This window comes from Pieris napi, chromosome Z, assembly GCF_905475465.1.
Source record: "Pieris napi chromosome Z, ilPieNapi1.2, whole genome shotgun sequence".
Taxonomy (NCBI): Eukaryota; Metazoa; Arthropoda; class Insecta; order Lepidoptera; family Pieridae; genus Pieris; species Pieris napi.
The window spans coordinates 3,623,537-3,638,841 of NC_062259.1; the positions used below are offsets into that span (position 1 = coordinate 3,623,537).

The 15,305-nt window shown below is 32.7% G+C and overlaps 1 protein-coding gene across 2 annotated transcripts in view; it reads left to right on the top strand.

Moving 5' to 3' along the window:
• The window catches only part of LOC125062570 (adenylate cyclase type 6), a 144,432-nt gene that overhangs the window by 99,645 nt on the left and 29,482 nt on the right, over nucleotides 1–15,305 (top strand). For both annotated transcript variants that reach the window (XM_047668575.1, XM_047668574.1), the window contains exons 8-10: nucleotides 2,059–2,179; nucleotides 8,069–8,225; nucleotides 9,200–9,349. In XM_047668575.1, coding sequence (XP_047524531.1) covers nucleotides 2,059–2,179; nucleotides 8,069–8,225; nucleotides 9,200–9,349 — 428 coding nt within the window. The remainder of the gene's footprint in view (nucleotides 1–2,058; nucleotides 2,180–8,068; nucleotides 8,226–9,199; nucleotides 9,350–15,305) is intronic.

The following is a 15,305-nucleotide window of genomic DNA, read 5'->3' on the forward strand; positions in this document are numbered from 1 at the left end:
TCAATTGGTGTGAATAATTGTCTTTTAAAAAAAAAAAAGCATAAGACATTTTGCATCAATTTCGCTGATATTTTTTCTAGGTAACCTTTTAAAATGAAACAATGATTCTGTGATGTTCGGGACATTCAGATGTTTCAGTCTCAGGGGATGCCCTTAGGCGCGTTGTTGGAGAATCTTTCACGGTTGAACAAAACTCACCAAACAGGCGGTGTAGGGCTTTCAGGCTGGAAACAATTAAACAAATATTTTATAAATAAATTCAGTTGTTTAACTGAAATTCCAAAAATAGCCTAAAGGAACATTTAATTAAATAAATGAAAAAACTCTCTTATATTATTATATTCTCTTAGCTAAAGCCACTACAAATTAAAATTTTGTTGAAATGAAATTTATTATAGAAGGTTGTTAATTAGATTTTATTTTTACTTTACTGTGAGCCAAATTTAGAAATCAGTTAAAAATTAAAAAAAAAACATGAATTAAAATTGAGCAGTGTTGGGCTAGTGGCTACAGCGTGCGACTCTCATACCTGAGGTCGTAGGTTCGATCCCCGGCTCTGCACCAATGGACTTTTTTCTATGTGCGCATTTAACATTCGCTCGCACGGTGAAGGAAACCGACATGTCTATTCAAAAAGTCGACGGTGTGTGTCAGGCACTGGAGGCTGATCACCTACTTGCCTATTAGATTCAAAAAAAATTCATGAAACAGATTCAGAAATCTGAGGCCAAGACCTCAAGAGGATGCAGCGCCACAGATTTTTTTATTTTATTGAAATGAATTAAAAACGTAACGTAAATTATTAATAACTTTTACGCAGCGTTTCGCCAATGCGCCTAAAAGGTTATGTAATATGTATTCGAAATAATAATGAAATATTAAAGTGGTTGTATAAAACAAAGGATTAAGATGTCATACACAGTGAACCCATTTAATCCCCGGAGAGTTTTAATACCGAATGATGTTTACATATTTTGCTTTCCTTTCAAACGAAAATTTATAGTCCATTCGAAATCGAAAATCCGATTCAGGATCTCTGGGAATATTTTTCGGTTAGACATTTATTTATCTAATTTCAATTTATGACACATTCAGTAAAATATATGTTAAAATAAAGCATAATTTAGATAGCTAAAGTCTTGCATTGTTCGTAAGGTGAATTAAAAAATAATGAGTCACATTTAGGTTAGATCACTGATTTCCTTCAAAATATCATTGAAACAAATGCAGAATGTCAGCATCAAATATAAGTGTACGAGGAGTACAAAAGGTTGGCAAAGGTTGGCAACGCACCTACTAAAAATGAGTATCTATGGGCTGCGATAGTCATTATAACGCCGCCACATCATCCGCAAGTTTGTTTGCCCCCTATTATATATAAAAAATAAACAGAAACGCATCAGTACCGAAAATAAATACTTTAAAATAAGCAATACTATAAAAAAACAAAAGACTTGCTTTTTGAAGATCTCTCAGATTTAAGCAAGTGTACACTGTAGTGCACAATAAAAACTGCATAATTCATTTCTTAGCTCTCCAATCCCAGTGTGCAATGTTTTAGACTGGCTAATTATGAAACAACAAAAGCACCTTTGCCATATCTAAGCCTGAGGTAAGCCTTGCTTTGACTCTGTGCTCCCTAAAGACTCCTTTATTAGGCACACGAGGCTAAAAGCAATTATGGTTCGCTTCAAACGGATAGGTGTGCATACATTTAGTAACCTTTGGAGAAGTACAACTGAAAACTGTACAATAGTTTTGGAATAACGTTATAATTTGATATGTGCCTGAAAATGTACAATGTGTGATTCTGACGTCGACTAGTCATGACGTTTAGTAAATCCCTTCTCTGCGACTCTGTCTTAAGCACGTTAATCTTCTAATAAAGAACGCAACACATTGGTTTAAGTATGAATTATGTTTATATATAAGATAATAATTGAATAAATGGTGAATTGGAATGCAGTTGTTGATATAGACCATATTCTCAATATTATTTTCAAGTTTGACCAGAATATAAGAGTAAGAGATGTATATTATATAAGAGATGTATTCTAGGTCTTCTCGCGTGCTTGAGCAGACCAGCAATGAACGAGATATATTTGCTGACCGTCTCATATATTGTCCTGACCACCTTCATACTTATTGAGAGCTCCCTGTGCGGCACCGCAGTACTAAGGTGAGTTTTATGTCTTTTTGAATGTATTTTAATTAGGAGTATATACAGGGCTTCGTGGCTAAGTGGTATGAAGGTATTCCCCATTGGAGCGAAAGTTAGCTATGTCTACGCCTATGTCGGAGACTTAATATAATAATTGTGCCCCTTAGGTAGAATGCCTATAAGAATGCTTAGAGCGTCTCTTGGGGCCTTTTACAGTCTATTAAAAAATATTTTTAGAAGTATTATAATATATTAAGAAGTAGTATACATAGACACATTTAATATAAGGTTAACCTCGAGGATTATTGAAAAATACAATTTTAAGAATTTGTTTCATTTTTTGACGAGATACAAAGAACAAACTTTAATAAGCTTGTGCGAGTGGGATGACTTACAATATTTTATTTGTCAACGGCTGTTTGTTGACTACAATGAAATCAGTTTTATAAGTATGTATATAATGACTATGATATGGAACAAATTCCTAATGAAACAAAAATACGCACTGTCAATATATTTTATACACTGCTTAAATCAGCATAACAGATATTGTTATGAAAAATCGTGAGACATCTCAATACCTCAAACACTTCTAAATTTTTTAAATAAATGTAATTAATAAATTCTATCTCAATTTATATTTGTTTTTATAGTTGAATTTGGTTTTGAACAGAGCACGGTTGAGAGTTTGCTTTATCAAATTACACTCAATGCAAACAGTGTTCTATTGTGATTAGCCAAACAGATTGCTGGATCATATCGTATGTCTAGTCTTGCACAGGAAATGTTGTTGTCATTTTATATTTTAAAATGGAAGAGAATTAATAGCCGGGTAATTATTATTTAAAATGTAGAAATTTAATAGTCAACAACAGGGTTTAATTTTTATGTTCAAACATGAAAGAAAGTATATTTTTCAACACGTTTGAAAAATCACTAACTAAAAGCTCCTTTTACGTTGAAATTAAAAATATTATGAGTTAAAAAGTTCTTTGCCGAACGTAGCGTGCAATTAGCCCTCACTGTGCATAGAAGGATGTGTCAGATTAGTAACTACATTTGCAGAATACCATGGATTAATACCATTGGAGAGAGAGATTGCACCGGTACACTCTTTCGACTTTTTATATTATCCCTTGAGAACTTCCAATAACGATACAGTGAAAGATCCCGGTCTCAATAATGAGTTTTTATATCTAAAGGTTGCGATATCAGCGCTCCGGATATTGAGTCTACATCGAACTTGCATACAAAAATGTCAGGATCACTGTTTCTATTAAGAGTTACAGGGTTGAAGCTCCGTAAACTGAGTACTGGCGTGAATAGAATGACTGACGCAATACTGTATCACTGATACTGAACTGAGCGGACACGTTGACGGAACTGTGGCTTCACTGATATATGTGAATCGGCCTTTAAGGGATTCAACATGGTTGCACGTGTTTAGTTGTTTTGATAATTTGCTTTTAACATGTGTCATTTCGAATTCCACGTAAAGTGGAATGTTGTAATTTCATTAAAACAATTTCCAATAGAACCTCAAGTTTGATATTTCGCTTGAAGGTTTACAAAGTTTAGAACTAATGAAATTGAAATCTCGAATTTCTATTAGTAAACATAATATACGTATACATCCACTAAAAAAATAATTGTTATGTTTCGTAATATAAACCGTAATGGTTTAAATCTAAGGGTGACACTTTTTTTTATAAAACAACCTGCAAACGGGCAGATGATTTTAAGTAATGTCGCCACCCATGGATGCTCACACTTCCAGAAGGATTGCAAGTGCGCTGAAGGATCTTTAGTCGAATTCGTTCGGAAATACTAAAGTGGGCAGCTGGTTTGGCATAGTATTTCTAAAAAGTGACTTAAAGCGCGAATCACGTATTCTGCCTCGACGACCGATGGTAAAATACTATTGGTGAAATTGTACAAGAATTAGTAGTTTTTATTCATTAGTAATTTATAAATAATGACATCAGCTCCTTCGGTGAAAATACATAAATGCAAGGAGAAGGCAGCAACGTTACGTGAAGAAATATTCATTGAAACTGGGGGCTATGAGCTCTTATTGGAAGCCTAATGAAAGCCGAATGACAATCTTCAACTGAACTGCATCGCTTATTCATACAAAGACTTCGAATAAACCAGCCAGTTTAGGTTCAGCAGCGGTAATCAGACTTCGTTCGTTCAAATTTTCGCGATTCGTACTATGACAGAATAAGCGATTCTGAGAAAATTACTTTTTGTTACTTTTTTGTATCGAAACGTCCAAGTAATAATTAAGTACATATAAAATTCAATATTTTAAATAAAACTAGTTTATAAAGTAAGATTTATATAAGAGTCAATGTCTATAATAGTTAAAACAGTGTAATATTTATATTTCTGAAATGCAGTTTAGTTTTGGGTTAATTTTAACGAAATGTAAATTTAATGAAAGTGATTATGAAGAAATAATAAAAAATCGACGAAACAAGCCCTTTGCCCAAGACAATCCCTTTTTACCAACTTCCAAGATATCGAGTTTATAATTTTCTAAAGATCAACGACTTTGATTCGTTGAAGATTTCTTTGTGTGACAATTGCTAAACTATGTTTAACATTGTTAAATTGGTTAATTAGGTATAACAAAAATATAAACATTTCTGCTTAAAATATCATATCAATTACTTTCAATCAGCTTCTTCAACGATAATTCCCTAGATTAAAATATTGCATAATTAATTATATAGCTACTTTAGAAATCAGTTTAGTATAGATAACACCTAAGATAAGACCGCACCAGGTTCCTGCGACTTATTCTGATAATTGAATAAAATGTAGCACCTCATTAAACCTCAAGGAATGAGTATAGTATAGGTAAAAACCAAAACCAAAGGACATCCCGCCTGGTTATTCAATAAATATACAATAAATAAAAATTCTATAAAATTACGGCCTACATCCTTTGTCTTCTTTGCCGATGTGTAGGGATGCCTACAGATTCAAATTTAATGACGTGGAATAAGTGATACCTGTATCTTATGTTCCATAATAAACATATTTTACGTTCATGATTATTCTGATTCTGATGTTTTGTTTCTTTAAATAAACATGAGTACTTTTCATATTAACAATATGTAAATAATAGCCAAAATACTCTTATAACAGTGTTTAGTTAGGATGACGCCATCAAAATAGAAAAATGAAGCCTTCAGGCAATGTTCCATTGGGTAAACATAATATATTCATATGTTTAATTGAAGCTCGTATTTGCCAACATGGCTCTCAATACAGCGAGATTGTCAAGTCAAGTGTAAACTGTAAAGGAAATATTGTTATTTATATTATCTAAACTAGTTAATGTATGAACAAAATTTGTACAATTAAAATGAATTTATATATTCAACTTACGATATACAAGTTATAAGTTGGTTTGTTATATCTTTTGCAAAGGGTTTTATATCAAGAAATTACTTCGGTATATCTATTTATGGAAATTTGTGAACAATACTTAACCCATTATATTTATAAGTTCAACAATTTGTAAAACTGAAATAGCTTAGATATTGATACCTATCAAATTTTGACGGAACCGATTCAAAACCAGAAAACTTTACGTTTAAAATTTATCATAAGAATTTAAAAAATATATACAGGGTGGCCAAAAAGTCGTGGATCAAACGCAAATAGGGGATAGATGAGGTCATCAGCGGCAAAAAATTGTTCTACGGGAGGTCTCTAAGGTCAACCCCTGCAGAGTTATGATTTATTTTGCGTTTTATAAGAAAATTGACTTTTTTTACTAATTCTTATTAAAATTCGAAAAAATCTACATCCTGTATCTTTTTCATAATATCCACTAGATTGGTACTGATGAGTTCTTGCTTAACACATACTATTTATAGTTGTGTATTGAGTGTATTGAAGATAATATTAAGTTGTACGATATAATTTTTTTTCAAATCAAAACTTTTTGTTTACTTCGGACCCCACTGTGAAAAAAAATTACTCTACCGAAAAGTGACCCTGTATTACAAGTTTTGGCGCATTTAATATGGATTCTGAAAAGGTATTACACATGGCCATGAGTCACTCTAATATCTTTCTAGGACGAAAAAACAACAACGATTCGGACTTATGATAGATTATTTACCTACCTGTGACCAGTACTGTGTGAATCGGACTAGATTCAAAAAATTGGACAGATGGCTGGAGGGTTACGTAGGAATTTGATTAGACGGTGCAGATTAAGTATTATGGTCAGAGTCAGGAATTTTGAGCATATTTTATTGTAAAATATTTTGTTTCCTACAAACAACCATTGAGAAATAATTGTTTTAATACAATTATTATTTCACAATCGTTGTTTGTAATTCTTCCTAGAAAGATATTAGAGCGACTCATGGCCACGTGTAATACCTTTTCAGAATCCCTATTAAATGCGCCAAAACTTGTAGTACAGGGACACTTTTCGGTGGAGTAATTTTTTTTCACAGTGGGGTCCAAAGTAAAGAAAAATTTATGATTTGAAAAAATGTTATATCGTATCACTTAATATTATCTTGAATACACTCAATAAACAACTATAAATAGTATGTCTAACGCAAGAACTCATCAGTACCAATCTAGTGGATATTATGAGAAAGATACAGAATGTAGATATTTTCGAAATTTAAGAAGAATTAGTAAAAAAAAGTCAATTTTCATATAAAAACCAAAATAAATCATAACTCTGCAGGGGTTGACCTTAGAGACCTCCCGTAGAACATTTTTTTGCCGCTGATGACCTCATCTATCCCCTATTTGCGTTTGATCCACGACTTTTTGGCCACCCTGTATATGTATATACTAAAAACATAGTAGCTTATTGTAATTGAATTGATTACATTTGTTGTATTATCATAGACAGATCTGTCGAAGCAAGTTTGTCAGTTAAATTTGAAAACTCACGTAAAAACCACAAACAAAATTATTTCGTTTATACGATTTCAATACGTTTCAGTTTTGGAAAAAGGTCATAGTACGATACGATTTACTTTTTACATACGTACAATCTTAACTCTTACAGATCCATTAGTAAGGTAAGATAAAAAGACCATTTCAAACTAAGTTATCTAAGTTGCAAGGGGATTTCCAATTGGTTGTGGTGAAAGCTCCCGGTTCCCAATCAGTAACTTTAGGGTCAAACTTTACGCGTTATCTAATTTTAACTTTCAAAATATTAATGATACGTCACTTTGAATATACGTGAAATGAATTGGGGACTGCCGTTGACATAAATTTAAGAAGTCGATGTTAAATTTAAATTAATTTTATTTGTATGACATTATCCGATTCAAACGAAAATCTTTATAGAAATTAAGATATCATTTTTAATAATGAGCGCAGACGAGACAAAAAGTATTGCACACTTGCTAGTGTTTGTCTTGATATTTAAACAGTGGTTTCATTAAGTATTAAAAGTGATTTATGGGTAAGATATTGTATGTATATTATGTTAAATACTTCGTTAATTTTAGTGTTTCATACTTCTAAACTTATGATTTCATAAAAAATTTTTGGCTTACGCACAAAATTTGCTTATCTTATACAAAACGCAAACAAACTGCAGAATTGCGTCATTCTTGTTTGAATAAATAAGTTGAAGGTAGAACTTTATTCCAAAGTCTACGACTAAAAGTGCGTGTTAAGTAACGCGCCCTGAGATGAACAACCCACTAACCATGTATTTAGACATCTTGGAATATAAAACAGTTGGTGATTAGTAAGACTGGCGGGGAGTTTCTTGCCGTTTGAGAACTGGCAGAAATAAAATAAATTAATTATTGTAAAACCTTGCAAGTGGCCAACATTAAAAAATATATGTTTAATTTGATATTATTTTGCGGAAAATGCTAAGAATTACTTTTATATTACCAGATCAATGAACGTGAGCATGGGTATATGTGCGCTACTCACATATGTGACATACGCTACTCTACCGCTGCGACTACATGAGGCTACTATTGGTGGATTTATACTTGGAGCTATCAGCATTGGTGCCCAAATCATGATGACCAAGACTACTGATACTCAGGTATGTAGTGTGATACAAAAAGTGGTATAACAAAACTCCATTTAAAAGGAAAACAGGCGTTTAAAATAGTGTAAAAATCTATCTTTTTTGGTGTGGCTTGTGGCTTTGGTGCATCTTCAAATTGGTTAACGGATTCGCAAATTTAAAATAATGATTACCGCGAAGTAATATTTGGAACTATCTCTGGTGTTCCGAAAAAGTTCAGCGTTAATGTGAAGACGAACATGTCATGCCCAGAAGAGGCAGATTATCTACTTGCGTATTAAAAAAGGAAACAGAAATATTTATTTTTATAATTATTTTTTATTGGAATCACATACATGATGAACCTTACATAAGCCTATACCGAATCTTCGAAAACGCATCCTGATCTACTCGTAAGAACAATAGCCAAAAAGCTGGATATCCTTTTTTTTCAGGCATGTCCTTTTTATGGGTCTGGGTTTAGTAGTTTGTCGTCAAATTATATGCCACCAGCAACGTCGGGAGACTTGTAAAAGGTTACCTTTAACATTGTAGTGTAATAGGGTCCAAAGTTGTATAGTTCGTAAATATATAAATAAATGTTGGCAAACTATATTAAATGTATAAACTACAAACGATTTCCGGGCTGACCGTAACAGCCTTTAATGAACTCTCGTTTAACGAAGGTTTTATTTAAAGATATTTCTCGCAATTCGCTTGACAGACCTTAGCAAAAACCGATCCAATAACCATTTTCTAATAATCCAAGATGCTAATATTATGAAGTATTTTTTTTTGCTTAATCACGATTGAAGTTATTCTTAATTTTAAAGTCATAATTAATCGGAAATAACCGCAAATGTATATAATTTTCGACGTTTACAGTTATCGCGGTCCGAAAAGATTTTATTTAAGTAGCTTCGCAAGCCAAACACAAAAAGGCAATGGTAAAGTTTATACTTTAAGGTTTGAAATATGTCTCTAATGTGTGTGTTGTTTAATATTTTTAGATTTTCTGCAACCTGATAACCCTGATCGCATGCAACATTGCCGGCATTATGACCCATCATCCACGTGAAATGGCGCAGCGTAGAGCTTTCTTGGAGACTCGTGATTGTGTTGAGGCACGTTTGGTGACACAACGAGAGAATCAACAGCAGGTCAGTTAATAATAAGTTTTTAACAAATAATGAAACTGTAAAAAAAAAACTCAGTGGTGAAGGTGGAATTTTAAATCTAGTAGTGGCTAGTGTTAAACATCTGATATATTAATAGAGTCTTATCGAATATATAAGTTGTGCCTTTCGTGATATTAATCTTTTCGTTATGACGTCAATATGAGCTTTAAATTCGCGATTTCCATAAACAACTTTTGTTTTTCGAAAATCTTTCGGTTGTGCCAAAAGTCAACACCATTTATTATTCAAAAGTCAAAAATGATGTTGACCAGTTTACTAATCTATAATAGAAATAAATCCTGTAACAATAGAATATTTTGGGGCAGTTGAAGCACCAATTAATACCATGCAAAAAGAGGTAGAAGAATGTCTAATACATGGAAATAGTTTTATGGGTCTCTTAGTGAAGTAATGATAGATGATGAAACTTAAAAAAAGGTTTACAACTCATGTAGCTACCAAATATGGGCAACCGAATCCTTATAAACATATGTAGGTAAAAGAACATAGATAGAAACATCGTGGTAGTAAAAGACTCAACAAGACACAAGACAATAATGTAAATACTGAAATGGTACTGTACTGTACAAGAATTAAAATTATAAAATTCTAATTAGAGTAATAAAGGCTTGTTTTATTAATTAATTTATTATTATAATTATTAATCAATTATTGTCGAGAGATTATCTTTTGTCTAATAGTGCACATTATGAACTAAGTATTGAGTTAACAATAATAAGTCCAGTAAGTTGTTATGTTGTTTTTCTAATTAATATAGCCATGCGTTTGTCTGTATCCTACTAATGGAAGGTACATCACGCCTGGTTAATAAACCCCCGTTGGCTCTTTGTGTGGGTATAAAATAAGTGTAAACCTATACGAAAGCATGAAATGTCGTGTGAAATTTATTAATACGTATATCAGGGTTCATCCCTTTCCAACTTTTCTCGATTTCACGCGGAGTTTCCAACTTACACTCTTATCTTGTTTGTTTCATTGACAACGTCGAGTGGATAAGCGCTTACTTTTATTTTCACAATATAAGTTTTTATCGTCAAACAGGGGTAAACAAGCCTTATTAAGCGAAATAAGTTTTTTCTATATTTAGAGCCGTAGCCTAGTGGTTTAAGCGTTTACTTTAACAAAAAATTTACGACATGTGTCAGGTATATAAGGCTCTCTTACTACTCCTAAAACCAACACCATTATAGGATTGTAGCGGCATTCCATTAATACATATATAATTATTTTTGCATTTTACCTTGACTTTAAAAACCTATTTGTTGGTTTAGGCTATCACGGCGGTGAAATCGCAGGGCACTTCTGTTTCTCGTATACAGTGTAAAACTGTACCGCTATCATTGTAATAATTATTTTTCGATATATGGCGCATTTTTTAATTATTATTTAAGGAAAAAGCTGGAGGCCTCCTCCAGCTCTACCCGTGAAGGGGTTCCGATCGACGGTACTTAAGATAGAATATAGGATATATATAGGATAACAAGATTAAAATTAATTAATGTATTATATCTAAGCTGTAGGTATATATCATTTTTTATCATGATTTGGCAATTAAACAGGCTTTATTATTATTTTGAGACACATCCACAGAAAGTTTTATCATCTGAGGGACTTGATATTACGGAGACAAATATAATTTGTAGGAACAGTGTACACTTGTAGCGTGAGTGACGCTTTGTGTATCACAGTAACAATATGTAAAGCATTAAAACAAAGAGATTTTATATGTAAGAAAAATATCATTACTACTGTTAAGCATTCATGCAAGGCTTTGTATGATTGCCAGCTGTTATTATAAAAGCAGAAACTTAGCACCGGTACTGTTACTCGATCTGTATAGCGACACCGATTTCAATGTGGAGCTTTATGTATATTGCCTTACCGGATATTGAGGAATCGATAAAGAAAATTGAATTAATAATGGAAGGGGAGGTCAATAGGACGAGAATACGATGGTCACGACTTGTGGTGACTGGTCGTACTCGAATTCGTGTATGCAGTGATGTTAGTTATTTCGATAGAGGACAAATCTTTGTTTTTAATCTATTTTATTATTATTTATTACTTAAGATGTTACGTGGTACATGGTGTAATGGTTGCAGCTCCTTACAAACGTTGTGTAAAACAAAAAACTTGGTGATTTAAGAAAATGCCGGAGATTTTATTGCCAGTTCTTCTCTTCCGTTCTACGCTCTTGATTTGAGAACTGGCTCTAAATGTAAAATTAGAAGCATTTCATATATATATATATATTGACGTTCATAAGTGTACATTGTGTTACCTATATGATTAAGTGATTTTGACTTTGATGGACCAAGTATCACATTAACAAAGCACTGGCGCCATTCACAAAAATGGAGGTGATAGTTGGTATCGCTATCGGAAATTAATGGAGTACCGGCGTTGGTTCTATTTCTATGTTAGTCGAGGATGATGACGCATTAAATGTTAATTAGTAATCGATGAAGCCGCTTAACCCGTAAATCGGGATTGATTTAATCTCGCATAATTGTTTCATGTTAATCTTCAAATACAAATACTGTTTGTGTTATAATCACATCAAAATAACAATCATTTTAATGCAACGCCGACGCGTTATATTACCGATTACGCGTTATTCATTATACTTAATTATTCACACAAATTTCAAATAGAATTGTTTCCGACTTTTGTTACGCCTAAATGTTTTTAATTACGGTTTAATTTTTAAATAGTTTAAAAACCAAAGTCAAATTCTCGCAATGTAATTTATACCAGCAAGCAAGCAAGCAAGAAACTGTCTGCCGTTTTTTTAAAGGGCAAGTGTTTAATATATATACAGATTATATAAAACATAAATATATCTATTATCTAATGTTTTAAAATAATAATAATTTTATTCTCATTCAATTAACCACAGCTGAATATGATAGATTTCAATAAATTATTTTGCATAAAATATAAAATATTAATATTTCTATCAGGTAATTCGCCCTTCTCACTCTCTCTCAATCGCTCTCTCCCTTTTCTTCGACAAAAACGCTGCCATCTTCGTGATGCTAATATTATTATTATTGCGTTTCATCCGTAAAAATTTTACCCTTTAATTAAAGAAATATCAAGTTAAGAAATTTCACTTCAATAAATAAATATGAATAATGATATTTTATATATTTGTAAAAGAACTTAAATAACGATGACTCACGATAATTGTTAGCGTAGGTAAGAAGTACGTAAAGGAAGAAGTATTTAAAGGAAAACATAATAAAAAACGAATATCGACCGTCCACCTCTACATACCTGCTCCGAAGACACTTAAAGAGTTTGGCAAGAAATGAAAAGTTGTTGGGGAGTATTCGAGGATACATATCAAAGAAGCATAATATGAGCTCCTTCAACTTACATTGAAGGGAAAGTGACAGGTGGGAGACCAGGTCGCAGATGCACGTCTTGGTTGACGAATCTTCGGCAATAGTTTGGTCAAAGTCACCAAGTCATAGTTCAGAAGCGGGGCATCCAAAATTAAAGTGGATGTGATGATTGCCAACCTTCCAGATGGCACTATAAGAACATTTAAAGAAACTGTAGACCTCAGATACATAAAGTAAAGACTAAAAATGTAAAAAAGCTAAATTGTACTTCAATAGTTCTCAATCGGCATGAACGGATTGTGTAACCTAGTTAGCAAGCGATTAGCTGTGAGCTCGAAATTAGTAATTAATCACAAATTACAAACCTAACGAACACCACGTTTGTAACGAACTGTTTATCACAAGCGAATGTAATTATTTTAACGGAAATTATTCCATACATAGTTAGCTATATTGATAACAGTCGTTTCATAAATTGTTTGAGTTTTTTTTATCAAATATAATGCGATAATTAGAGCCCTACCCTATTTGGGCATTGGGTAGATATATTTGTCCATCTATTTAATTAACCGATGCTTTAGGTGAGTAGATGAGCAGACCAATGCGTGATTGAACGTGGACTGTTTATTCTAAGTCTCGTTTCTTCACGATGTTTTCCGTCACCGTCATTAAGTAGTAATGGTCTGTTCTCCTTACTTTCTGTGAATTCTTTTACCTTTATATGTTTTTATTGACCCTATCGCTTTAAAGTCTGTAAAACTTAATTGGATTTTATTTTAAAAATGTGGCGTTGTGACACGAAACAAACAATCATGGAAGGTTTGAATTCGGAAATAGGAATACAAAACTTGGTAAAAGCAATTTTTATTTTTCGAACATAACTTGATTGATAGCGAGGGAGTAAATGAAAAATAATAACATCAAGCTAAGTTTACTGAAAGGACCGAAAGATCCTAAATTATGATCGCCGTATTTTATTAATTCCATAGTAATACATCAGCATGCTAATTGCTCAAAACCGGTATCGAATCGGTTCTACAAATCCGATTTTACAAATTCGATATCTATTCATAAAATGGTTCTAATATTAAAAAGCGTCAGGGTTTTCCCTAGATATTAATTCAACAAACTAATAGCCGATTCACATGTATCAGTGAAGTCACAGTTCCGTCAGACGTTCCGTTCCGTTTAGATGAAGAAGAAGAGTAGCATCAAGGAAATAAAGAAAATGGGTGTATGAAGCATGGCAAAAAGTCATCTAAAGCAACAGCTATCGCTGCTAGCTCCGTAGTATTGAACAGAACCATAATCACGTTACTTGATGATTTTTCGCTGAAGCTACGTAAACTGAATACTGAGATATGTAAATTGAAAGACTGACGCAATACTGTAACACTGATACTGAACTGAGCGGACACATTAAGAGCGCCCTTCCCCGTCCGACGAAAAGCAACGCGAGCATGGCCAAAAAGCTTGTTGTTTCATCCAGCGCAATGTCGGAACAAGAGGTAAAGCGAAAAGAGATAGCATAGATAGATAGTGAGCCATTCATAAAAATGGCTAACAAGCAAGTGAGAACGTGATAACATTGAAAGAAATTTCATAAAACTTGTTCCAAGAAAAGTTGTAAAACGTGTTTTTTCGTAAGCCTTACAAGATTATGAAAAGAAAGTTTTACATTTAGAAACTCCATTACATTTGCAAGGTTTCTATGCAAATATTTATTTCCGGTTACAATTAACGAGTACATTATAAACGCCCAAACTTCATATAAAATTTGTGCAAAAAGGCTGATTTTTGGAGGTTGTACTGAATTTGTTTCTTAAAATTTTGATTTTGCATTTTAATAGAAACCTAGATATAGTGCACAAGATGCCTATTAGTTCAAAAGTTTCAAAGAAATATCTGTTACAACGCCATAATCACGTACGAACGTTTGTATGAAAAGATAAACGGGTTGGGCGCTCTTAAGGGAACTGTGGTTTTACTGATATATGTGAAGCGGCCTGTATGCGTATTGATTTACAGGATGCCAAAGTTTTCAGTAAACTTTTGTACAAAACTCATAAATAATAAACATCTAAAAACATACTTGTATAAATAAATATACATAAAATTTCGTAGGGTATGGTTGAAAAACTAAATATCTAACACTAGCAAATTGTTTTTTTTTTATTTCTACAATAAGATTGTTTATACTGGTTTAATTAATTATAAAACCGGTTTTCTATTCGGTATGATTACCGGTCCCCACACCCCAACCGATACGAAAGCTCTGGTCGTAATGTAGAATTTATTTCGTCAAGACTTATTATCTTTATGCCCTCGTATATTCTCGTAATGGGAGGTTTAGTTGAGAATCCACTCTTCACTTTACTTATTAACATGGACTTTTATCCGACATCATTATCAATTTGATCTGTATGTGATATGGTTGGAATTGGAAAAATCAAAGTCAAAAATCATTTATTCATATAGGTAACACAATGTACACTTATGAACGTCAAAAAATAAATATACATCAACTGCTAATTTTACATTTACTGCCAATTCTCAAATCGAGGTCG